Here is a 27,864-nt window from a genome sequence, read left to right on the forward strand (position 1 = left end):
GTGAGAAAATTGATGCTAAAGCAACATTTTTGTTAAAAAAAATGAAAATTTTCAATATGACAACCTAATGTTATCAAATTCTGTGAAGTACCTGTTAGTCCAAAATACTCACTATATCCCTAGATAGAAACCTTAAGGGGTCTAGTTTCCAAAATGGGGTCACTTGAGGGGGGTTTCTGCTGTTTAGGTATCTTAGGGGACCTGTAAATGCAACATGGTGCCCGCAATCTGTTTCAGCCAAATTTGCTTTCAAAAATTCAAATATTGCTCCTTTCGTTCCAAGCTCTCCCATTTGCCCAAACAAAAGTTTCTGACCACATGTGGGGTATGTGCGCGCTCGTAAGAAAGTGGGTAACAAAGTGTGAGGTCCAATTTTTGGTGTTACCTCTTGAAAAAGTAAGAAAATTCGTGCTAAAGCAACATTTTTAGGTAAAATGTTAATTTTTATTTTTTTTTCATTCCACATTACTTTAGTTCCTGTGAGGCACCTGAAGGGTTAATAAACTTCTTTGATGTGACTTTGAGTACCTTGAGGGGTGCAGATTTTAGAATGGGGGCACTTTTGGGTATTTTCTTTCACCTAGGCCTCTCAAAGTCACTTCAAATGTGATGTGGTCCCTAAAAAAATGGTTTTGTAAATTTTGTTGAAAAAATGGGAAATTGCTGATGAACTTTTAACCCTTCTAACTTCCTAACCCCAAAAAATTTTGTTTCAAAAATTGCGTTGATGTAAAGTAGACATGTGGGAAATGTAATTTATTAACTATTTTGTATGACATAACTCTCTGGTTTATGGGCATAAAAATTAAAAGTTTGAAAATTGCGAAATTTAAATTTGTTTTTGTCAAACTTCAGATTTTTTCACAAATAAAATAAAAAAATATCATCGTAAATTTACCTCTAACATGATGCCCAATATGTCACGAAAAAACAATCTCAGAATCACCGGGATCCATTGAAGCGTTCCAGAGTTATAACCTTATAAAGTGACACTGGTCAGAATTACAAAAAATGGCCTGGGCATTAAGTACAAAACTGGCTTCGTCCTTAAGGGGTTAAACATAGTTTCTGTTTTTAATTATTTTATAAGATGTCTTAGACGGCCAAAAGTTTGATTTTTAATTTTCTCAAGGAGATATTAAATTGTAATGGCTGAGTCTTAATCACATCCCTGTATGGTTATTAAGGCCTTTTTAAATGACATTCATTGTATTTTAATAGATGTTCCTCAAAACAAAATGATGTGCATATGGCCTCATTGTAGATATTAGCTGTGCTATTTTTCTGTAAGATACATGAAAGATGAATACAGAGCCTTTTCTGTGTGTAATGTACATGGTTTCCATCTCTATTCCTCCTAAAGAAACAACAGAACTGTCCCCTTTCATTCAATAATCCCTGCTATTCAATAATATGCCATTCTGTACAGCAAAGCTGACAAGTTAATTATAGAAGACAGAAATATTTCAGGATATTTTTTTCTATAATAACAAAACTGTCCCTTTTCATTCAATAATCCCTGCTATTTAGTGATATGACATGACTCTGTTCATTCTGTCCCACTCTGTACAGCAAACCTCACAAGTTAACCGTTGAAGACAAATAGTTCAGGATTTTTTTTTCTATAACAGAACTGTCCCTTTTCATTCAATAATCCCTTATATTTAATGATATGACATGACTCTCTTCATGCTGTGTCTCATTATGTACAGCAAAGGTGACAAGTTAATTGTAGAAAACAGAAATATTTCAGGATTTTTTTTCTATAACAGAACTGTCCCTTTTCATTCAATAATCCCTTATATTTAATTATAATGACATGACTGTTCATTCTGTCCCATTATGTACAGCAAAGCTGAGAAGTTAAGTGTACAAAACAGAATTTTGGTTTTCTATAACAGAACTGTCCTTTTCATTCATTAATCCCTGCCATTTAATGATATGACATGACTCTGTTCATTCTGTCCCATTATGTAGAGCAAAGGTGACAAGTTAATTGTAGAAAACAGAAATATTTCAGGATTTTTTTTTCTATAACAGAATCGTTCCTTTTCATTCAATAATCCCTTATAGTTAATGATATGACATGACTCTGTTTATTCTGTCCCATTCTGTACAACAAAGCTGACAAGTTACCTGTAGAAGACAGAAATATTTCAGGATATTTTTTTTTCTATAGCAGAACTGTCCCTTTTCATTCAATAATCCCTTATATTTAATGATAATATGACATGACTTTGTTCATTCTGTCCCATTCTGTACAACAAAGCTGACAAGTTAACTGTAGAAGATAGAAATGTTTCAGGATATTTTTTTATATCCATAGTCCTAAAGAAAAAAAGCTGTTTTGGTGTTTAGTTCAGACTATACATTGCAGTAGATCTTTAGTATGGGTGCGATGTATCTACATATGCAGTGGTGGTGTCTTTATATGTTGTATTTTTCCTTCTTAGTAAGAATTGGCCAGTACGCTCATAATACCTCTCTTCGTGGGCTCCAGCTGTGCTACCACAAATACTTATTTCAGCTTATTTCTGCCTGGCTTAATTAGCAATTTGGAAATGTCTTCTGGGTGAAAGGAAGCCAAGCATGGGAATGCAATTTTTGCTATCTCTCAGCAGCGTAAAGCCATTTTAGAGCATGCCTAGGGTTCCTCATTGGCTTAAGTGCTACAGTAAGGTTACACCATGTCTCCAGCAGATGTCTCCAATATACAGAAAAATTTGGGATATTCAACAATATCCACATGTCCCGATGAATGAGGCTGACAAGCTGATGTGAGGGAGGTTAGCACAAGAATTATAGACATGTATGTAATGCATTTCTTTTAGGATGGTTAGCCGAATTCCTGTATGAAAAAACGTGGCCTGTTCTATTATATGTCAACATAGAATAAAAAAAAAAAATTGTACTGAATATCGGTTTCAATAGTGATATTTCTCATTAAGGGAACTGCCGGCTGCAATGCATCATGTGAAAAAATATGCAAATTAGTTCTCAACCAGAAAAACAGTGTCGCCTATTTGCGGTAGCTATCCTGTAAGTCGCTGTTCACACAACAACAGGCATTATTAAGTCATGACTTGTCTGATTTATAATGAGGTCCTGCCCATGAAATCTGTCAGCAGCTTTTTGCTACCTCATCTGAGAGCTGCATGATGTAGGCAAAGAGACTCTGAATCCGACAATGTATCACTTAGATTAGTGGCTGCAACCATTCTGACAGTGAAAGATTTTAGATTTTTCATGTAGCAGAGCTGAGCGCTGCCCTCCCCTACACCAGGCTTTCAGTGTACATTTCCATAGACAGAAGCTGCTAATCACAGAAGGGGAGGAGTCGGACTAGAGCTCACACACTGCTGAGACCCACTAAGGATAAAGATAAGAGGCTTAAAGTAACATTGCAGTTAAACAAATGCAGACTGGCTGCAGCTGTTCTAACACAATCTGCGTTTTTAGGTTTAGTCATGTAGCTGAGCTCAGCGAGCTGTCCTCACCCATTGTGCATTGACAGTAAGGTGTCACTTACAAGAGGGGGCGTGCCGGACTGCCCTTCACCTGCCAGCTAGTCACAGCAGTGATAATCACCAACTGATAAAGCCATACGTTTAAGTAAACAGCATGGAGTGTGATAAGAGAGGCATAGTTGATTTTTGTGTTTTAACCCCTACAGCGCGCTGTACTCAGATTATATACAGTGCCTACAAGTAGTATTCAACCCCCTGCAGATTTAGCAGGTTTGATAAGATGCAAATAAGTTAGAGCCTGCAAAGTTCAAACAAGAGAAGGATTTATTAACAGATGCATAAATCTTACAAACCAACAAGTTATGTTGCTCAGTTAAATTTTAATACATTTTCAACATAAAAGTGTGGGTCAATTATTATTCAACCCCTAGGTTTAATATTTTGTGGAATAACCCTTGTTTGCAATTACAGCTAATAATCGTCTTTTATAAGACCTGATCAGGCCGGCACAGGTCTCTGGAGTTATCTTGGCCCACTCCTCCATGCAGATCTTCTCCAAGTTATCTTGGTTCTTTGGGTGTCTCATGTGGACTTTAATCTTGAGCTCCTTCCACAAGTTTTCAATTGGGTTAAGGTCAGGAGACTGACTAGGCCACTGCAACACCTTGATTTTTTCCCTCTTGAACCAGGCCTTGGTTTTCTTGGCTGTGTGCTTTGGGTCGTTGTCTTGTTGGAAGATGAAATGACGACCCATCTTAAGATCCTTGATGGAGGAGCGGAGGTTCTTGGCCAAAATCTCCAGGTAGGCCGTGCTATCCATCTTCCCATGGATGCGGACCAGATGGCCAGGCCCCTTGGCTGAGAAACAGCATGCTGCTGCCACCACCATGCTTGACTGTAGGGATGGTATTCTTGGGGTCGTATGCAGTGCCATCCAGTCTCCAAACGTCACGTGTGTGGTTGGCACCAAACATCTCGATCTTGGTCTCATCAGACCAGAGAACCTTGAACCAGTCTGTCTCAGAGTCCTCCAAGTGATCACGAGCAAACTGTAGACGAGCCTTGACATGACGCTTTGAAAGTAAAGGTACCTTACGGGCTCGTCTGGAACGGAGACCATTGCGGTGGAGTACGTTACTTATGGTATTGACTGAAACCAATGTCCCCACTGCCTTGAGATCTTCCCGAAGCTCCTTCCTTGTTGTCCTTGTGTTAGCCTTGACTCTTCGGACAAGCCTGGCCTCGGCACGGGAGGAAACTTTCAAAGGCTGTCCAGGCCGTGGAAGGCTAACAGTAGTTCCATAAGCCTTCCACTTCCGGATGATGGTCCCAACAGTGGAGACAGGTAGACCCAACTCCTTGGAAAGGGTTTTGTACCCCTTGCCAGCCTTGTGACCCTCCACGATCTTGTCTCTGATGGCCTTGGAATGCTCCTTTGTCTTTCCCATGTTGACCATGTATGAGTGCTGTTCACAAGTTTGGGGAGGGTCTTAATTAGTCAGAAAAGGCTGGAAAAAGAGATAATTAATCCAAACATGTGAAGCTCATTGTTCTTTGTGCCAGAAATACTTCTTATTACTTTAGGGGAACCAAACAGAATTCTGGTGGTTTGAGGGGTTGAATAATAAATGACCCTCTGAATAAACTTTTTCTCAATTTAAAAAAAAAAAAAAAAGAAATAACATTCTTTTTTGCTGCAGTGCATTTCACACTTCCAGGCTGATCTACAGTCCAAATGTCACAATGCCAAGTTAATTCCGAATGTGTAAACCTGCTAAATCTGCAGGGGGTTGAATACTACTTGTAGGCACTGTACCTGCTGACAGATTCAATTTAATTGGAATTTGTTTGCAGGTTTTTGCTATAAAGCACAGAGCACAGAACTATAATATAAGGCAAGAAAGCCTGATTCCAGCGATGTATCACTCAAAGTGCTGCTTGCTGCAGTTTTCATAGTACAGTGGTGGCCAAAAGTATTGGCACCCCTGCAATTCTGTCAGATAATACTTAGTTTCTTTTTTTAAACTGATTGCAATCACAAATTCTTTGGTATTATCTTAATTTAATTTGTCTTCAATGAAAAAAAAATAAAAAAAAAATTGTCATAAAGCCAAATTGGATATAATTCCACACCAAACATAAAAAGGGGGTGGACAAAAGTATTGGCACTGTTTGAAAAATCATGTGATGCTTCTCTAATTTGTGTAATTAACAGCACCTGTAACTTACCTGTGGCACCTAACAGGTCTTGGCAATAACTAAATCACACTTGCAGCCAATTGACATGGATTAACGTTGACTCAACCTCTGTCCTGTGTCCTTGTGTGCACCACATTGAGCATGGAGAAAAGAAAGAAGACCAAAGAACTGTCTGAGGACTTGAGAATCCAAATTGTGAGGAAGCATGAGCAATCTCAAGGCTACAAGTCCATCTCCAAAGACCTGAAAGTTCCTGTGTCTACAGTGCGCAGTGTCATCAAGAATTTTAAAGCCCATGGCACTGTGGCTAACCTCCCTAGATGTGGAAGGAAAAGAAAATTGACAAGAGATTTCAACGCAAGATTGTGCGGATGGTGGATAAAGAACCTCGACTAACATCCAAACAAGTTCAAGCTGCCCTGCAGTCCGAGGGTACAACAGTGTCAACCTGTACTATCCGTCGGCGTCTGAATGAAAAGGGACTGTATGGTAGGATACCCAGGAAGACCCCACTTCTTACCCCAAGACATAAAAAAGCCAGGCTGGAGTTTGCCAAAACTTACCTGAGAAAGCCTAAAACGTTTTGGAAGAATGTTCTCTGGTCAGATGAGACAAAAGTAGAGCTTTTTGTGAAAAGCCATCAACATAGAGTTTACAGAAAAAGGGGCATTCAAAGAAAAGAACATGGTCCCTACAGTCAAACATGGCGGAGGTTCCCTGATGTTTTGGGGTTGCTTGGCTGCCTCTGGCACTGGACTGCTTGACCGTGTGTATGGCATTATGAAGTCTGAAGACTACCAACAAATTTTGCTGCATAATGTAGGGCACAATGTGAGAAAGCCGGGTCTCCCTCAGAGGTCATGGGTCTTCCAGCAGGACAATGACCCAAACACACACTTCAAAAAGCACTAGAAAATGGTTTGAGAGAAAGCAATGGAGACTACTAAAGTGGCCAGCAATGAGTCCAGACCTGAATCCCATAGAACACGTGTGGAGAGATCTCAAAATGGCAGTTTAGTGAATGCACCTTCAAATCTCAGGGACCTGGAGCAGTTTGCCAAAGAAGAATGATCTAAACTTCCAGCAGAGCATTGTAAGAAACTCATTGATATGGTTACCGGCAGCGGTTGTTCGCAATTATTTTGGCTAAAGATTGTGCAACCAAGTATTAGGCTAAGGGTGCCAATACTTTTGTCTGGCCCATTTTTGGAGTTTTCTATGAAATGATCAATGATTTGATTTTTGTTTCATTCTCTTTTATGTTTTTTTCATTGCAAGCAAAATAAATGAAGATAATAATACCAAAGAATTTGTGATTGCAATCATTTTCAAGAAGAAACTGAGTATTCTCTGACAGAATTGCAGGGGTGCCAATACTTTTGGCCAGCACTGTATGTATGTTTTGTTGGGATGTAGATGTAGCAGAGCTAGGACTCTTGAGCTGTTTATAACCCCGCCCACACCCCTGATTGGCAGCTTCATTTGTGTACACTGTGCATTGTGAGCAAGCTGCCAATCGGTGGTGGGGGCGGAGTTACACAGATCAGCTAGAGTGTCTGGCACGTGAACTTTAGTCCCATAGTGATTTCCCTGGAATCAGGCTATCTTTCGATATATTATGCAGCCCTCAAATTACATAGCAAAAACCTGCTTTGCTTTTCAGTGAGCATCCACCCGACACCGAGAACAGCTGATCAGCTGGGGTGCCGGATGTCGAACCCCCACCGATCTGACATTGATGATCACTATAGAAGTAGTAGAGCAACCCTAACTGTAAATTCAGATCATAAACCAAATTAAGTCCTTGTCTCTCTAGACAAAGTGTACGATGTCTTTTATTGATGGATTGACAGCTGAAATATACAGAGCAATGAATTCCCTCTCTTCTGGTAGTGCTCTCTGTTACCAGGTTCTCCGAGGAAACCTCTGATATAATGAAATCCAATTCTGCCAATGTAAGCTGTTGACTAATAGAGCACCGAGGGAGCAGTTATTTTCTGTGAGCTCCTGAATACACCGCGCTAGAATTACTCCGATAAAATACAGCGTACAGCCGTATCATATCCTTCCTAAATTGCTGAAGTGTGCATCAGCAACGGTCAATCCAAGCAGCAATCGCAATTGTAGCCTGTCAACATTTTCTTAAGTGTGCCATCTGGATATAAAGCTAAAATATGAGAATGTGAGTTAGATACTGATCAGAAAATGTAATGTGTGTTTGTATAATTGTGAGTTCAGAGATCCAGCTGAAAAGGATTCAAGACCAACAAGTCTTAAAGTTCATCCCTAGCCATTTATATACAAAAATCATCACTGACAGTGGTATAAGAAGCCAAAGCTGCGTGGTGAAGACATGAGCATTAATAGTGAATGGTGAACATCATATCTGTGAAGCCATGAATATTCATGAGACCTAATGAGATAAATTATACTTGCCAAGCTTCCCACTCCTCTCATTAGGTCTCATGAATATTCACTGCTTTCCCCGCCCACCCTCTGTAACAACATCTGTGATTGGTTGCTTTCAGACTGCAGCCCCAAGCTCTGTGCTGGCATCCTTGATCGGTTGCCCACGTCTAGGTCTCCGAAGTATAAAAATAAATAATTTTAATATATGGCGTAGGGTCCCCCGTATTTTGATACCCAGCGCAGATAAAGCAGACAGTTGGATGCTGCAGCCCACAGCTGTGGGTGTTATCTTGGCTGTGTATCAAAATACCAGGGATCCCATGCAATGTTTTTGTTTTGTTTTTTTTTTATAAATAGTTAAAAAAAAAAAAAAAAGTTTTAAAAAAAAAAACTGCATGGGTCCCTTCCCTCCAAATTTTGATACCTAGCGAAGATAAAGCAGACAGCTGGGGGATGATATTCTCAGGCTGGGGAGACCCATGGTTATTGGGCCCTCCTCAGCCTAAAAACAGCAGCCATTAGATGTGCCACTCCGCTTACCCGGCTCATCCCCAGTGCCCTGGAGTGGTGGCAATCCAGGTCATATAAGAGTTTGACAGCTGTAATTTGTCAAAAAATCACAGCCGTCATCAAGCCCGAGGTTAGTAATGGGAAGGTCTATGAGACCACACTCCATTACAAACCATATAAATAAAATAAAAAACCGAAACACAGAAAAAAAATCCTTTATTAAAAAACACAAAAAAACCCTCTTTTTCCAATTTACTAACCAAAGCTGTCAGCAACCCCTTATATTATCCCAATTGCCACCGCACCAGGGCAATCAGGATGAGCCAGGTAAGCACCAGGATTTGCTCATCTAATGGATGTGCCAATACTGGGGTGGCTGCGGGCTGCTATTTTTAGGCTCGGTGGGGCAATAGGTATAGGCCTCCCCAGCCTGAGAATACCAGCTCCCAGCTGTCTGAACCGGACTTTTTTCTTCCCTTTTTCTTTTTCTTTCTTTTTTTCTTTTTCTTTCTTTTTTTCTTTTTCTTTCTTTTTTTCTTTCTTTAAAGTTCGGCCAGACCCGGCAAACCGAAACTTCTATGGGTTCTCCCATCTCTAGTAACGAGTGTTAACATTGGATGTTTGCAGTACCCCAGTGTAATGGAAGTCAATGGGAAACTAGGGCATTTTTCCAGATTTCTTGGAAAAATGCTTGTTTACCATTGACTTCCATTATACTTGGTATACAAGTCGAGCACATGCAAGCATCAGACTGCTCATTAGGAGTACCGAGCATGGTAGTGCTCGTTCATCACTAGTCATATGTAATGTAATTTCTCAATATAATTTTATACCAGTTAGACCTTTTGTTTTCTCAGATTCACACATCTTGCACATGCTTAAAAGGGTTGTCCACAAAGGTTCAGCCCCTTGTTAATGGACCAAGGGTGCTTCATATATTAAGTGCGAATTGATGATAGCATGCACTAGCATTTTAGGAAATTCATGGTTGATGAAACGCCTTAGTTTGGTAACATTTTTGCGTTTGTAGTATCGGTATTAACCATGCGCAGCCCATAAATGACAGAGTAGAAGGCACAAACTTCCAGTTTTACTCCCGTCAAACCAAGATCCAACATGACAGATCAAAACCTCAGCAGATTAATTTTTGGCCGAAATTCAGGAAAGTTACGTCGTCCCTTCCGCTGAACATTTTTCCGCTCGATGATTCACAGACTGGATTTCTTGGAGCCGTGTTCTGTTGTGTTTAACGGGAGTAGCTGCCATCAGTTATTGTGACCATCCGCTACATGTGCGATGCTGGCATCCGCCGGAAAATGAGGACATAGTTAGAAAAATAGATTTAACCGGTGGGTGTCTTATTTGACATAACCGGATAGGATGCTGTGGATGTTTACTGCTGACATTTGTGCTTGGAGTGGGTGATGAAAACATTCATTATTCATAAGAAAACTGTACCGTTCCAGTGCTTAAACAATGTAGGCCAAAAAGAAAAAAACGTAGATGAAGAGCGATGGAAAGTACAGAAATAAACAATGTGGTCGGGGTAGATCATAAATAAGTCAGTGCTCAATGATTCCTAGTAAATAGATTGCCTGCCGGATTGTTCCGCTCACTGTCCTTTATGCCGGTGACCGCTCCACTTCTGCATTCATTCATGTAGGTCTGTAAAGTTAAAGACCATTTTTGCTGCTCCTCATGAGCGCAGGATGACCGGAAGATAAAAAAAAAACTGAGCTCCGTGATATATAGGCTTAAAAAGCAGAGTAAGGGCTCATTTGGACGTCCGCGCACATCGGGCCAATCACAGACCACAATGTATGGACTGGTCGCAGGACTACTGATCTGATCTCAGCAGCCGAATTTGGGACAGGGACCCGTGACCGGTCCGTACATTGTGGTCCCTGATTATCCTGATGTGCACAGAAGTCCGATTGAGCCCTAAGGTTGACCTCCCCGCAATCCACTTTTGGTGAGTTTTTCATAATACGTGTTTTCAGTGCTCCAAAAAAAACCCAAAAACCGAAACCCTCCGCATGTTACCGTCCCGGCAAAGTGGATGGGCTTGATAGGATTCTCATTCTCACTGTGCTGTTATTTTACACAACGTAAATTGATCCGCGATGCATTTTCCAACACGTCAGTTTCTCTTGCGACTATGCGAAGTTTTCTGCAAAGACTTTCCCCAAAGAATAGCATTAGTTGCTCGATAATCCGTAGGCCACAAAACGCATTAAATCTTTACATGACTGTATCAATAAAGTTTTGCAAAGCCAAATACCAGCTAGAGTGAAAAACAAAGCAGCTTTAGTTTAAGGCCTGAAAAATTTGATTTTCGTAAGAAGAAGCTGCACCCTCTGGCAGAATTCTGCACCCACGGCAAAAAAACGCACCCAAATTCGCATGCCGTTTTGCTGCAGTTTGTTGCGCTTTTGCGCGGATTTGCCTCGGTTTTTCTGCGGGTTGGTCCCTGCTGTTTTTTACCATTATCTATGGCAAAAACGCAGGTACCTGCGAAAAAAATTGACATGCTACATCTTATTTGCTTCAGAAAAACCTGTAGGAAAAAAAAAAACGCAGTGTTCGCACAGCATTTTGGATTTCTCATAGATTTTGTTGGGGAAGGACTGCAGAAAGGTTATGAACAAAAACTGCACCTTTTCTGCAGCAAAAACCACGGAAAATCCGCTGCAAAAAACTGTGTGCTCACAGGGCCTAAATCATGACACTAAAAAGAGACACACAGTATCAAAAATACACACCAATAAATGCACTGAAAAAAAAAACGCAAATAAACCTAATGTACCGAATAAGTGCAGAAATGCTGGAGAGAATCTGTAATATCAAAACCTTACCACCTGGGGAACAAAGCCTAAATCCTAGTAAACTGATTAGAGGGTTGAGTTTAACAATATTTGTGTCCGATTGCAGACAGAGCAGTGGGGAGAGGCTCCTTCTGCAGGTAGTTATCTTACAGACAAATACAGGTTGGTGAGAAAGAGTAGGGAATGAGACCTATAGAGAATTACCATAAATATATCTCCTTTTTATTGCAATTTTTGCAGTTTGGTATAATGAGATCGAAGGACAGGAGGTAATCAAATTTATTGTTTGTGTTTTTACTGTTCACAGTCAACACAGAATGACTGTTCAAACCAAGCACAGGAGCTTGGTGCATCAGGGCAGGCCCAACAATTTAGGTGCACCTTCCTACCAGCTAGTTTTTCCTCCATCTCTGCCCTTCTGTGACTCTATGAAGCCAGACCTGTCAATCAAAGAAGTGGGGGGGGGGGTAGACATAGAAGGAAAACAAGCTGGTGCGAAGGTGCACCTAAATCGTTGGCCCCACCCTGATGCACCGAGCGCCTGTGCTTGGTTTGACCAGTCCCTTTAAGCTGCAGTTTTCGGAAACTGCTTTTACACAGTGAATGGACCATTCCTGTATCTGTTGTATCCATTGTTTATATAGGGAGCTAAAAACAGGTGACGGTGGGCTGCCAGGGGTCGGAACCCCACAGATGGAATATTGATGGCCAATCCTACATATGTCATGAATATCATAAGCCTGGACAACTCCGTACTTTTCATTTATTACCCGGTCTTTTGTTCATTTGCAGATATGTTCCCAGCTGAGTGATCGACTAGAGAAGCAGCAGTCTGCAAACAAAGCCGAAATTGAGAAAATCCGGGTACGTTCAGAGTGACTGAAGCTTGGGTCATGACTTTCAGTTATTAAGAGTATTTCATTGCGTGCATTAGAATAATTGCTTCGACTGCAATAAAACGTCCGCTTGTTAGAGCTTTTTTATTATCATTTTTTACAACTCCCTATACCTGCGTCACTTGAACAGGAGAGACCTCTATAAAAAGCCCGCTGTGGTCTTTGCATGGGCAGTTGTCTAGAGTCTCCATTGTTAGACTCTACACTTTTTTGTGTTTGGAGAACACTTTTTAATTACGGCAATTTCTAGTTGGCAGTGAAATCGGTTGTCCCAATTCAAAAACGCCGCTATCAAAAAGATAGAGTAGAGCTGTGGCCGCACATGAGCCACCATTGCGCTGTTTGGCAACTCGGGCCGGAGATATTTAAGGTCTCCATACTAATAGGGAATTTCAGAGCCTCGTTAACAGGCTCAGAGGGTGTGACCATGACCGGGCCCAGTGCCTATTTCAGCTGTATGGGCGTCCGAGGACACAAATGTAGCTGAAATGTATTGTGGAGCAGAGACCGGTTGGGTTCCTGCACCGCAATACTCAAGGTCGGCAGCTGACTTCGCGGTGTCATTTACAGGCAGCGCATGGCAGTGACATCATGCATTGACCATAGCAGGCATGCCAATGCCGGCCTCTGCGCTTGCTACAGAAGAGGACACCATGCAACATGGGAGCGGTAGAGGTTAAGAACAATGCGGGGGGGTGAGGGGGGGGTTGTGCATTAGAGAACAGCGGTAGAACTGGGGACATATATACTAGGGATTGGCACAGGGTGGGGACATGTATACCTGGTGGGGCTCAGTATTGGAGACATACCTGGAAAGGGCCCTAGATTAAGTACATATATATATCTGGAAAGTGCCTAAGATGGAGGCTACATATATACCTGGAAGGCACCCAAGATTGGGTACATATACACCAGAATGGGGGACATATATATGCAGCCCATCTTAAGCCCCATCTCATCCAGGTATATATGTCCCCCATCCAGGTATATATGTCCCCCATCCAGGTATATATGTAGCCCAACTTAGGCTCCTTCCAGGTATATACTTAGTAGGTGCCCAGGATGAGGGACATACATACCTGGATGGGGCCCAAGATGGGCTACATATATACCTGGTAGGGGTCCAGGATGGGGGACATATATACCTGGAAGTGCTCAGAATGGGGGAAGTTAGTACAGGATGGGGGATATTACTACATAATGAAGGTTGGCAATGTGTATATCTTTATAGCAATTTCATCGCTACAAGGACCTATACATATGACCAACATGCGAAGGGAGGGTGGCATAAGTCCAAATTTTGTACTGGGGCTCATCGGGCTCTAATTACGCCACTGGGGTTCCTATAGTTGAGGTCCCAGCAGTCAGTACATAGTTATCTTTCCTGTTAGCCTGTGCATAAGTGACCACGTTGGGTTGTCTGGATTTTTTTAAAAATGGGGTAAGAGCAGGAAATAACATAGGCAACACTCACCTGTTCAATGCTTCATCTTTACTCTGTTTATTACACTCGGAATATCCCTTTAAGCATAGCGCAAATCACTATTATCCATTAAAGGGAAACTGTCATGTCTGATAACGCTATTACGTACATATTTAGAGTTAATCTACAGGTTAGTAGCGTTATGAAGGTTCCCGGCCGCTGAACTGAAAGTACAGTACCCAGGAGAAAATTAATCTATTCTTGGCAGGAGCCGCCGGCTTTCAGTCCTCCAGTCGTTGAGGTGTGTCAGCGCGGCTACATTCACCGCTCACTATTCTGTGCCCCAGCACGTTAGCTGATGGCCAGCTCTGCATGGTGAGCTATCAAAGTGCCAAGGTGTGTTATCAGTCGCCACTCAAAGGATAGTGTGATGCCCTGGACATACATCCATGACTGAAAGCCGGTGGCTCCTCAGAGGAATAAAGTTAATTTTATTCTGGTAAGTGCACTTTTGGTTCGGTGGCCCGGGCATCGCAATAACACTATTATCCTGCAGGTCAATAGAGCTATCCGACCTGACAGCGTCCCTTTAAAATTACTTTTATTATTTAATACCTGCAAATTCAGAATTTTGGCAAAACCAAAAACTTTTTAATAGAGACAAAAAGTGTTAAATATTGACTTGAGGTAGTTAAACAATAGACATTTACAGTATATTTCTAATATCTGGATAGCTGTTGGTGAGAATAAAGGGGGGGGTGTGTCCGGTGTTAACCCTTTGCAGTCCAGCTGCACATAGTAAGGGTTTTATGAAGCATGGCACTCTAATAAACATCTATGGACAATTCTGGAAGGAGCCACTTGTTTATTGTCTTTCCAGATGTTCTTCTTTCCACATTTTGTTGCTTAGATGTATTGGTTTTGAAAAGTAATATGTATTTATCGTGATTCCCATAATCCTTTTGACCACTTAGCAAAAGGTTGACGGCTGTGAACGCTGCCGAGAGTTCTTCAACACCGAAGGAAGAGTGAAGTTGGTCAGCACCAAGAAGGAGAACTCCGAGGAGGAGGACACTGACGAGGAGAAGGAGACTCTCAAAAACCAGCTACGGGAAATGGAGCTAGAATTGGCTCAAACTAAACTACAGCTAGTAGAAGCCGAGTGTAAGATACAGGTAAGCTGTGAAAAATCTTATCTTTACTGGGAAAAAAATAAGCATTGATTACTGTTAAATAGACCAAATAGCGGACGCCAGTCTGATAATTAGTCCATAGGGCACTGCTAGAAATGTTAAGTTCTTTTGAAGCCTTAAAGGGAATCTTTCACCAGGTTTTTGCCACCTAATTTAAGAGCAGCATACCGTAGAGGCAGAGGCCCTGATTCCAGCGATGTGTCACTTACTAGGCTTTGTTTTGCTATTTTCAATAAAATCATTGTTTTATCAGCAGGAGATTATCACTGCAGTACTAGGTGTTTCATGCCTCCCGATCCAACCACACCCACAGCATTCATTAGCAGCTTTTGATTGCACACAAAAAGCTGCCAATCACTAATGTGGGTGTGTTTTACACGGGTCAACGTTATGATCTCTCTGCTAGATCTGCAGCAGAGAAAGCGGGGATTGTATCACAATTGCTGCACCCAGTAAACTAAGTGATACATCATTGGATTCGGGGTCTCTGCCCCTACATTATTCTGCTGTCACATAACATAGCAAAAATTTGCTCACATATTCCCTTTAAATGCTCTGTTTGGTCAATAGCTATTTATGGATAAATGTTACCTTTAGACTCTCCTAATGTACTTTTACATGGTTGTCTTTCAGGATCTGGAGCACCATCTCGGTCTTGCCCTAAACGAAGTGCAAGCTGCAAAAAAGACCTGGTTCAACAGGACCATCAGCTCCATCAAAACAGCCACCGGCGTGCAAGGAAAAGAGACCTCTTAACACCCCCAACTCTTGTACAAATAATTAAGTCTATATGAAAACATGATACCTTCTGTTGCCTTCCTTGGCCAGATATTTTGGTTTGCCTATATGTAAGAGGACCAGGAGTGCAGCATGGCAGGATGGTAGCAAGTCAGTGCTTGTCAGATTTATGTACGATTAGGCGTCTCTGGCCCCCTATTAACACCTCCAGAGATCACGTATTCAGAATCATGATATTAGCCGGAAAAAGAGAAGGGTGAAGAAAAATAACACCTAGCTCTCCATAGTTTCCAAGACGCACCATGGGTTACATTTTGCCCTTTTTAACTCTTCAATGACGGGGAACGTTTTTTTTTAAAAAAGTAATAAGTAATCATTACGGCTTACGTCAAGATGCAGGATAATGACACTTGGAAGCCGCTGGGCACACCAAGGCACGTTCCTATAGTTAGATCATGAGCTGGTAGGTCAGTGCCCGGTGATCCCCGACGTTCCGTCACTTGACTTAATACAGTTAATTACCAAACTGAATTTCTTAGGCTTCACACTACGGCATCACGTGCTTTTTCTTTTCATTCTTACATCCTGAGACTGTGTGTTTAATAGTTATAGCCTAAACCGCTTTGAGAAATACTGTATTTTGAGCTGTCGGAGGTTGAATACAAAGGAGGAGGGGGTCAACTTGCCTTCAACAATAAACGCTCAGCCTTTTCCGGCCCATGATTTTAACTAATAATGGCCATGTAACGATAGCAAGAGGCGTCAGTATCGTGTACCGAAACGGTAGGCGAGACCGAAATATGTGATAAGAAGGCAAAAAAAGGGGCCTCCCATGCTGCCAACCTCGCATCTAGAGCAGTTGACTGTTATCTCTGTGCCGAGACGCTGAATAAGACCATGTTGGTATGTTGTCCTTGTTTTTTTTTTTTAGTAGTGGTCAATGCCAGTGTGCAGCCACTAAGCACTGTCTGTACCGTACAGCGTATATCTGTATTACGCACCCAGTCTTGGAGATAATCCACCAGTGTGGAAAGGTGGTCAACGAGAAGCAGTCAAATGTCCTGAGATAGCCTGTACTCCGGGCACGTTACGGCACTGACCGGTGGGGCTTTGCTTTCCTTGACCACCCCGGGTTTATAGCACGTGTCCTTGTCTTGGCGATGTTCGTTCATTTCCGACCTCACTGCTTTTTTTTTTTTTGTTCTAGAATTTGTATTTAACTTGTTAAACTCTCTGTTGACTCTTGTCTTGTCCGAGGCCCGCGGTACGTTCATCGTACCCACGACAATTCATTCGAAAGCCCTGAGAGGCGCAAAGGACTAATGTCAAGATCCATCGATGGACGTCGGACCCTTATTCCATCTCCAGCAACTTTTCGGAAGAGTGATCTAACTTTGTTTGTTTTTACCCCGCTTACGAGAGGTTTTCTGAAATTGCTCCACTACTAGGGCTAGTATACGGCAGTATGAGATCTGCACTTTAGGTGCTAAACACAAAGCACGTGTCATTCCAGTGTCGTGTAGAATCCAGATCGCAGTTTTTGCACCTTTTTTGTTATAATTTATACTTGTTTTTTTCGTTTCGCTCACAATTGTTGCATCAGTGATAAGTCATTGAAAGTGTAAGCGGGTTACACTAAGAGGCACTGGTTTGTGTATATATACAGTATATAAAAAGTTTGGTTTATTTTGTATACCTACTTTTTTTTTTTTTTCTTAGTTCCTGTACTAACGCTAGCTACTGTAAAAGTTATATATCGGAAACATAACACGATCTGCTAAAGATTTTTCTTTTTTTTCCCCCATTATCTTCTACAGATGTCCTTTATTGTTTTAAACATAAGAAGATTGCTGTTCTTATTTTGACCGTGTGCTAATAGTGCTGGTGTAGGTGCGGTGTGTAAACCCAATGAACTCAAATATAAAGTACTATTAAATTTCACAACTGAGCACTCTATTTCATTGAAGCGAACACAACCTCACCGCGTGATTCCATGGAAAATGCATTACTTACTCATATATACACAAATGAATTATAAAAGGGGACTAACTGCAACTTGTGACAGTCATGTGGTGTCTGGCAATAGAAGGTCACTGTGTTTGGCTGCCCAAACTGCTGCCTGACTTTCTATTGTTCATGCTGGGTTTTCATCTCTCCCCCTTTTGGACCCAGCAGACGCTCACCCTTCTACCCAGCTGCTGATCATCAGTATTCTCTTGGTGCTTAAATACTCCCTTCTTCCCTGGACTGGTGCTGGTGATAGATTTAAGTTCATTCTAGCTCTGGTTGCAAGCAGGTGGCTTGCTCTCATCGGTAGTATCATTGCTGAACTTATGCCTGTGTCATCTTTGGATAAGTAGTTCATGCTTCCCCCCCCCCCCCCCCCCGTGTGTCCTCAGTGTATCTTCCTTTAGCGTTTAGTGGGTTTGACGAAGAGCTCATTTCACCCGTTCTCTACTAGGATTTAGCACTAGGGATACCTTGGGTCAGGTATCAGGTTCAACACTTATGCACCGAGCCGATCTAGGGTAGTCAGGAACCAGCAGTAGGTTTGGTCACAAATCACCAGCTCCCTCTTCCCTAGACGCAGGGTTTCACTTCCCTTACTTTTCTCCGCCTGCTTGGTACTTCCCTGTATCTAGCGTGACACTAACATTGAAGCCCAATTAATTATTTGCTGTTCCAGTTTTTAAAAGTTAATATATAGGAACACACCTTTCCAACGAGGGTCAAGGGCTAAGCTTAAATATACCAGAAGTCTGGGTTAAGTTGCACCCCAAAAATGTGTCTTAGGTGGAGTTTAAATGTCCAGTAATCATCCGTTAGAACTGAACCTACAGAGATCCGTTGAAAAAAATAAATCTGCAAACACAACTTTATTGTCCGTTGTTAAATAACTGATGTCTGTACAACCCGTTGTTTTTTTACATTTGAGTCTATGGAGAATGGATCTGTTATCCCCCTTCACGACATAGGACATAACTGTACGTCCTAAATCATGATGGGGTGATCACCGCCGGCTGCTGCAGTGAGCCGACAGTGCTCCCCGCACATGTCTGCTGATCAGTGATCCTGGCACATGTCTGCTGATTTGAACAGCAGACACGTGCAGCTACCAGGCGCAGGTGGATCCGCAATCCACCCACGCCTGTTAACTAATTGTGCTGTCAAAATGGGACAGTGCAATTTAAATGGCCTCGGAGAGGAAATCGCCTTTCCCCCTCCCCCATTGGAGGCCCCATGACGTGATCACGGGGAGCCGACAGATGCCATGGTAGCACAGGGTCATGTGATGACTGCTGTCGCTATCATTACGTAGATCCTGTTACAGCCAACAGAGCTGCGGCTGTAATAAGAACACAGCATTTCTCCTTTTCTGAACTGTACAGCTCTGATCTACAGAAATGACTGAATGATCTGAATGATCAGACTGCTGATTCTTATTGTCCCCCAGGTGGACTAGTAAAATAAAATTAAAAAAAGTGTAAATAAAAAAATGTAAACTTTCAAATCACCTCCCAGTCGCCCAATTGAAAATTAAAGGGTTAGAAAAATAAAAAATATACACATATTTGGTATCGCCGCGTTCAGAAATATCCGATTTATCAAAATATAAAATCAATGAATCTGATCAGTAAACTGCGTAGCGGGCAAAAAAAATCAAAACTCCAAAATTAAGTTTTTTGGTTGTTTCAAATTTTGCGCAAAATGCAATAACGGGCGATGAAAACTTCTGCGCATCTGCACAAAAATGGTACGATTAAAAACATCAGCTCAAGATGCAAACAATAAGCCATCACAGAGCCTCATATCCTGAAAAATGAGGACATTACGGGTCGTGGAAAATGGCTCAAAAAGTGCGCCAAATTTTTCGACAAATGTCTGAATTTTTTTTTTAACCTCTTAGATAAAAGTAAACCTATACATGTTTGGTGTCTATGAACTCGTACTGACCTGAGACATCACGTCAACACATCAGTTTTATCCTATAGTCCACGCGGTGAATAAAATATCCCAAAACCAATCATGTAATCGCACTTTTTTTTTTGCAATTTTTCTGCACTTGAATTTTTTTTGACATTTTCCAGTACACTATGTGGTAAAACTCTAATGGTTTTATGCAAAAGTACAATTCATCCCACAAAAAAGAAACCATCATATGGCAAGTGTGACGGAGAAATAAAGTTACGGCTCTCGGAAGAAGGGGAGCAAAAAACGGAAAATCGCCCGAGGGTGGAGGGATTAATAACCTAATTGATCACAGCTGAGGCTGGAATTTCTGCGAATAGCTCTCTTATTCCGATGATGAATAAACAGAGAAGTTTTGTACATTTTTGATAGATGCAATGGCTACGAACGTTGCAGATGGACTCTGTTCTCTGAGATGGTGCCGTTTCTATTTGCAGATTATGAACTCAAATGCTCCATGTAGTGAAAAAGATGGCACCGCCACACTTCTTAAGTATTAAAATTCTTTCGTTCCACTTCCATTAAAAAAAAAAAAGTCACAAACTTGTATTTGCATAATGGAAAAACTGACGCGTTTCTGGCCTAGTCATGAAAAATCTAATGCTTCAGAATTCTGGATATGCCATCTCCATCTTCCTCATTACATGATGTTTTGAAAATTTTTGTTTTCCTTTTTTCGTAATTTACATATCATCAACACGTCTATCCATCCCGTGATTTCCATAATGACACCACTTTTTCTTCTTGGTGTTGCAATTTCAATGTTAAGTGTAGATAATAGTGCAGTACAATTTGTGATGATTTAACATTCAAAATATCATCTTCCAGTATCTCAAAAACAGATTCCACCTGCTTTCTTCTCACATTTAACCCCAAAACCCCCTCCTCTTCCTTAATATTTCTCAATTGGGGCGCTAGTATGGCCCTGGTGGTGGGGGCCCCCTTAGAAGCTTTTTTGGTGGGGGCCCCGGGGCTGGAGCCCCGCCTATAATCCGGCCCTGGGCGCTAGGTATTAGAGATAAAGATTTGGAGCTTCTAACCCATCGAGGTGAGCATATCGATTTGAAGCAAATTGAAAATTTAACAAAAAATTGAAGACTGTCAGCAGGATTTCACCCCCCCAAACTATATGCACATGTGCCCCTTTCAAATAAAAGTCCAGAAATACCCTTTACATGGCCAGTCCGATCCTCCATTACTGACAAATCATTTTACTTGATCTGTAAATGAGGCAAAGGGCTATAGTAGATCTAAAGCCTCCATCACTACAGCTCTATTCCCCATCCAGTGCTGCCTCCTCTTGCTTGACTGACGGTCTCTATGCTGAGTGACTTGGGGCAAAGATTCCATCAGTGAACCAGGAGGAGGCGGCGTTGGGCGGAGAATAGAGCTGGAGTGACAGAGGCTTCAGATCTACCATAGCGCTTCAGCCTCATTTGCAGATCAATTCAAACGCTGATTTCTCAGTCCCGCCTGCTCCTGCTTGGTTGACTGCCTCTATACTGTGTGACCTGAGGTAAAGGAGCAATCAGCTGTGCAGGAGGAAGCAGCGCTGGGAGGGGAATAGAGCTGGACTGACAGAGGCTTCAGATCTACAAATAGTTCTTCAGCCTCATTTACATATTAAAACGCTGATTTCTATACAATGGAGGCTCACACTGGCCACGTAAAGGTATTGCTGGACTTGTCTTTCAAAGAGCTTAATGGGCATGTAAATAGTTTAGGGTGTGAAATCCTGGTGACCAATTCCTTTGAAATAAATCTAGCAAAATAGTGACTGGTCAACCAGCATTTTGCTTGATTCAGACTAAGCAAATTGAACACAAATTCAGGTTCAGTCAGTCGCCGATTCGCGCATGCGCACTTTGCTCTGCCCTACTGCGGGCAGAGACTAAAACATAACTTTGCATGCACGAGCCAGCGATGCGTCTGCAGAGGCGTCAGATTTCCCCCATTTATGTGGCTGACAATGTAGCTAGTCGAAATTCAAAATCTCAAGCCTGCGCAGACACATCTCTGTCTTGCACATGCACACTTATGCTTTAGGCTCTGGCTGCAGTAAGGCAAAGTGCGCATGCACAAGATGGCGATGTGCATGCGCAGGTGCGAGATTTCGCCCAACTGTGGGGTTGACCCAGGAGGTGTCAATCAAAAGAAAAGGATGGCAATCAGCGGCGGAGAGGAGGGATAGATGCTGCACCAAGGACGCCCATCGGACCATACCGCCGCCATGATTTACATACAGTGCGGGAGAATCTAAGATTTTTGGGGTTACATAGGGGGAGTCAGGATAACATACACCCTTATGGAATGCAGCACCATGTGACAAAGTCATGTGGTTTCAGGCCGTAGAAAGTCACAGCGTTTGGCTGCATAGAATACTCCGATTTTCCATTGTTCCTGCTGTCAGTATTCATTGGTATAGGTACCTTTCCTGCTGGATTTTCATCTCTCCCCCTTTTGGACCCAGCAGGCACTCAGCTTCCACCCAGCTGCTGATCATCAGTATTCTTTTGGAGTTTAAATACCCCTTCCTATTTTGGTTTGGTGCTGGTGATATTTTTCAGTTCCTTCAAGGTTAGGTTGCAAGCAGGTGGCTTGTACTCCTCTGTGGTGTCGTTGCTGAAAACTGCTGAACTTCTACCTGCGTCATCTGTGGATAAGTAGTTCATGCTTTTCCCCCTGTGTGTCCCCATTGTGTCTTCTATAGTTGTTTAGTGGGGTTGATGAAGAGCTCATCCCATCCGTTCCCTACTTGGGGCCTAGCACTAGGGATACCTAGGGTCAACACATAGGTGTGGAATCTATCTAGGGTGATGAAGGAACCCAGGGACCAGCAGTAGGTTTGGTCAGGGGTCACCATCTTCCCTTTCCCTAGGCACAGGATTTCCCTTCGCTTCCCTTTCGCTGTGCGCTTGGTACTGCGCTTGGTACTTCCCCGAATCTAGTGTGACATCTGTTGAAGTCTTGGTTGACACTTGGAAAATCTGGTGACGGATCCCCTTTAATTTGAAAAACATCTTCCCATTCTTTTATCGGTAATGGGTTTAGGGGGGTTGTTCACTTTCAGGAAAAGTGGGTTCTAAACTCTGTTAAATTCCTAAAGTAACAAAGTCAGCAAGTTCTCATCCAACATGGGTTCTGCTCTGCTCTCTGAGTTTTGGATCCAGTGGTGATGCCGCTTGAGTTGCCAATGGAGCGGGAGTCAGAGAGGGGGTGACTACCTGCTGATTTTGCGACTTTAGGTATTTTTAAGGAGTTCGGAGCCTATTCCAGAAAAGGGACAAGTATGGGAAGTAGAAAGTGGAATCTATTTTTGAAATACTAAAAGTAGGGAATCCCGAATTGTACTCTCGTAATACCAGGTATGGTGGAAACCAAAAGAAGAACAAAATCATGGGGTTCAATAATATTGAAGAGTTATAAAAAGTACATAGGGCTTGGTTTTGGCTTTAATAAAAATATAAAGTTTCTAGGCAAAGACAAATTTGGAAGGAACGTAAACTGCTTCTTTTGAAGAGCCTAAAAGTAGAAGGGGAATACAGCAGAAAAATCAATGGCTTGTACAATCAAAGCAGTAGTAAATTAAGGGTTAAAGAGTTTGGAAATTCGAGATTTGGTAGAGGAACATGAAAAGTTTAATATCTAAAATTTCTGTTCATTCATACGGTTTTAATTGATTTTCAAAATGTATTGTAGAAATGTATGGGGATACAGATAGAAAAAATTCTATATTCTTTATTGGAGGGTCCACATTTGATATTTATCTCTCCCAAAGGTGACCGGGATGTCATCTATAAGGATATCCAACAGATTTGTTATACCGTGTTGTTTCCAGGTTCCTAGATTTATTTTGGGGATAATAAATTCTAGGGGTATGAATTTTGGAGTATCATTTGTTTTGCACATCTAGGCGTTGAGGAGGAGAGCTTTCTAGGCAACAATCTTAGACTTATGTAGCATATTTTTGGGTAAGGGTCTCGAATAATCCATGAGATGAGCCAGCAATAGGGCAAGTAGAAATTTATATTCAACTATTAGATTTAATTACAGATTTGGAAAAGAAATCGAGCACTTGAACTTGCAAACGTACCAGCTTACATAGAAGAAGGCCATCATTGGCACCATAGGTGATCCACCAAGCAATCGAGCTCCATAAAGAGGTAAAAGATGGGGTAGGTCTCTTCGTTCCCCATTCTTTAGCGGTCTGTGCTCATTTAGTTTATGAATTTTAAAGAACTGGATTGCATGGTGACTCTCTACTCCATTTTGACACCTTGCTGATCTGCAGGTTCCTTGTACTTCCATGGATGAAGACAATGACTGGATGTTGGGCTTTATTGCCGGGTAAGCACTGCAGATCCCACTCCTGTTCTATTAGGTTGTAATATAGTTGAGGAGCTGTTGTTTGGTCCTACATGGGGGTCAACAGAGTTAGTTGTTATAACACACTCCCATATTGTTATAACACACTCCCATATTTAAAGGGAACCTGTCACCAGATTTGGTGACTATAAGCTGAGGCCACCACCACCGGGCTCTTACATACAGCAGTCTAACATGCTGTATATAAGAGCCCAGGCCGCTGTGTAGAACATAAAAATCACTTTATAATGCTCAAACGGTCGGTACAGACTGGTCGGATGGGTGTTTCCATTCTCTGGGTGTGGCGCCTCCTCTTTCGGCCCTCTTCATCGTCCTCCTTCTGAAACGGGGGTGCATGATGCGTCCTACGTCATCCACACTAGCCGGCATTGAGGTCCTGCGCATTTGATCTGTTCTGCTCAGGGCAGGTCAAAGTGCGCCTGCACAAGACCTCAATGCCGGCTAGTGTGCATGAAGTAGGACGCGTCATGCACCCCGGCTTCAGAAGACTGAGGACGAAGATGGCCGAAAGAGGAGGTGCCGCACCCGGAGATCAGAGACGCCCATCTGCACCATACCGACCGTTTAGGTAAGTATTGTAAAGTAATTTTTATGTTCTACACAGCGGCCCTGGGCTCTTATACAGTGCTGGCCAAAAGTATTAGCACCCCTGCAATTCTGTCAGATAACACTCACTTTATTCCTGAAAATGATTGCAATCACAAATTCTTTGTTATTATTATCTTCATTTATTTTGCTTGCAATGAAAAAACACAAAAGAGAATGAAACAAAAATCAAATCATTGATCATTTCACACAACTCCAAAAATGGGCCAGACAAAAGTATTGGCACCCTTAGCCTAATGCTTGGTTGCACAACCTTTAGCCAAAATAACTGCGAACAACTGCTTCCGGTAACCATCAGTGAGTTTCTTACAATGCTGTCCTGGAATTTTAGACCATTCGTCTTTGGCAAACTGCTCCAGGTCCCTGAGATTTGAAGGGTGCCTTCTCCAAACTGCCATTTTGAGATCTCTCCACAGGTATTCTATGGGATTCAGGTCTGGACTCATTGCTGGCCACTTTAGTAGTCTCCAGTGCTTTCTCTCAAACCACTTTCTAGTGCTTTTTGAAGTGTGTTTTGGGTCATTGTCCTGCTGGAAGACTCATGACCTCTGAGGGAGACCCAGCTTTCTCACACTGGGCCCTACATTATGCTTCAAAATTTGTTGGTAGTCTTCAGACTTCATAATGCCATGCACACGGTCAAGAAGTCCAGTGCCAGAGGCAGCAAAGCAACCCCAAAACATGAGGGAACCTCCGCCATGTTTGACTGTAGGGACCGTGTTCTTTTCTTTGAATGCCTCTTTTTTTTTTCCTGTCAACTCTATGTTGATGGCTTTTCCCAAAAAGCTCTACTTTTGTCTCCGACCAGAGAACATTTTTCCAAAACGTTTTAGGCTTTCTCAGGTAAGTTTTAGCAAACTCCAGCCTGGCTTTTTTATGTCTCGGGGTAAGAAGTGGGGTCTTCCTGGGTATCCTACCATACAGTCCTTTTTCATTCAGACACCGACGGATAGTACGGGTTGACACTGTTGTACCCTCGGACTGCAGGGCAGCTTGAACTTGTTTGGATGTTAGTCGAGGTTCTTTATCCACCATCCGCACAATCTTGCGTTGAAATCTCTCGTCAATTTTTGTTTCCTTCCACATCTAGGGAGGTTAGCCACAGTGCCATGGGCTTTACACTTCTTGGTGACACTGCGCACCGTAGACACAGGAACTTTCAGGTCTTTGGAGATGGACTTGTAGCCTTGAGATTGCTCATGTTTCCTCACAATTTGGATTCTCAAGGCCTCAGACAGTTCTTTGGTCTTCTTTCTTTTCTCCATGCTCAATGTGGTACACACAAGGACACAGGACAGAGGTTGAGTCAACTTTAATCCATGTCACCCGGCTGCAAGTGTGATCTAGTTATTGCCAACACCTGTTAGGTGCCACAGGTAAGTTACAGGCGCTGTTAATTACACAAATTAGAGAAGCATCACATGGTTTTTCAAACAGTGCAAATACTTTTGTCCACCCCCTTTTTTATGTTTGGTGTGGAATTATATCCAATTTGGCTTTGACAAATTTTTTTTCTTTCATTGAAGACAAATTAAATGAAGATAATAATACCAAAGAATTTGTGATTGCAATCCTTTTCAAGAAGAAACTGAGTATTATCTATTATTGCAGGGGTGCCAATACTTTTGGCCAGCACTGTATACAGCATAGTAGAATGCTGTATATACGAGCCCACTGGTGGTGGCCGCAGCTTATAGGCCCCAAATCTGGTGACCGGTTCCCTTTAAGTTGTAGCTGGCAAGGGGAAAATACACTACATTGCAAGGTCTGATCAGTTAGTCGCAGTGCCAGTGCTGCCAATGCTTTGAGCGGGAGAGAGCTGCAGTACCGTTATCCGGGCACTATACAGTGTACAAAGCTCTGCCATTTTGATGGAGCACCCAAAATCAGATAATCACATGGGTTTAATCCTATTCTACTTATAAAATATCACAGTTTAAAGCCTCATATTTTTTTATATCTGCATATTATGACTGTGATCAAGGCCTTCCACTTTTACCTTTTGTACCATAATCATATCTTCCTTAAGGCCACGTGCATATATTGAGATTTTGGTGAGTTTTTTTTACCTCCGTATTTGGAAGCCAAAATCAGAGGTGGAACAATCAGAGGAAAAGCATAATAACTCAATAAAGGTCTATGAGAGCCTCATTCTGGCTCTCATAGAGTCATATTAAGAGCTGGTGATGAAACTTCTGGCTTGAGACGTTACGGGCACAAGATAGCGCTGTGGGACTGGACAGGAGTGGTGTTTTAATCATCAGTATCCCGGGTTGCTCTATGTAGCTAGATAAAACTTTCCTATTACGGCAGTATAGAAACTTTTGATACTTACACTTATGAAAAGTTATACAATGTTGTGACAAAAAAAAAAAAGCCTTTTGAAAAATGCAGTCAATGAAAAAAAAAAAAAAAGAAGAAATGAAGTGCAAAGAGAAAAGCCATTCAACCCATTCCAATTAGATGAAGTAGAACCTGCCTTTTGACAGCTACAAGGTAAGCTGGAAGATGATTAATCGATTGAGAGCACACCAGTTCCAAGTGCCTGTCAGTGCTCTACTCAGAATGACTTGCTTAGGTGGATGTACCCTTCAGCTTCGTTAAAGAGGTGTTCAGTTTAGAACGCCATTTTATATACCCAATTAAAGAATTCTAAGCTTGTCCGAGGTAGGCTCTGGGACCTCTTCTATCGTGGTCATAGGGAAGATCAATTGCAAAGAGGGTCTTTGTAGAGCAGGGGTAGGGAATAGTGATGAGCGGACCTGGACTGCAAAAGTCCAGATCCGCGCGGCTTCAAAGGTACCTGGGTGCCGGACCCAGGCCCTGGATTCCGGGTGTTTGATCCGGATCCAGCACTCGAGAAAAAAGGAAAAATAAAGAAAATGAGAGTGAAGCGAGCGCTTCATACGTACCGAGGCTCCATCATGGCGGCACACAGCTTCCAGGTTACGTATCCACGTCCAGTGCTGCTCATTTCATATGCACTACTTTCCCAACCTACCGGCTGTCCCGACCCCAGCCTGTGTGATAGCGTCTGACTGCAACCAATCACAAGCGCAGTATGCGGGTCAGTATCGTACAGTAAAAATAAAAACAATTGGCATAGGGTCCACCCGTATTATTATACCCAGCACAGATAAAGCATATGGCTACAAGCTGCAACCCCCCCCCCAAGCGCTCATCTTGGCTGGGCATTAAAATAAGAGGAACCACATGCAGCTTTTTTTTAAATTATTTAAATAA

General features: G+C 42.2%; 1 protein-coding gene across 1 annotated transcript in view; it reads left to right on the forward strand.

Annotated features, from left to right (window-relative positions):
* RABGAP1 (RAB GTPase activating protein 1) overlaps window positions 1-17,604 on the forward strand; it is a 295,120-nt gene extending 277,516 nt beyond the window's left edge. The window contains 3 exon segments of the mRNA XM_075324109.1: window positions 12,203-12,274; window positions 14,704-14,904; window positions 15,556-17,604. Of these exon segments, the coding sequence (XP_075180224.1) occupies window positions 12,203-12,274; window positions 14,704-14,904; window positions 15,556-15,678 (396 nt within the window). The 3' untranslated portion in view covers window positions 15,679-17,604.
* The last annotated feature ends 10,260 nt before the right edge of the window (window positions 17,605-27,864 follow it).

This window comes from Anomaloglossus baeobatrachus, chromosome 9 (assembly GCF_048569485.1).
Source record: "Anomaloglossus baeobatrachus isolate aAnoBae1 chromosome 9, aAnoBae1.hap1, whole genome shotgun sequence".
NCBI lineage: Eukaryota > Metazoa > Chordata > Amphibia > Anura > Aromobatidae > Anomaloglossus > Anomaloglossus baeobatrachus.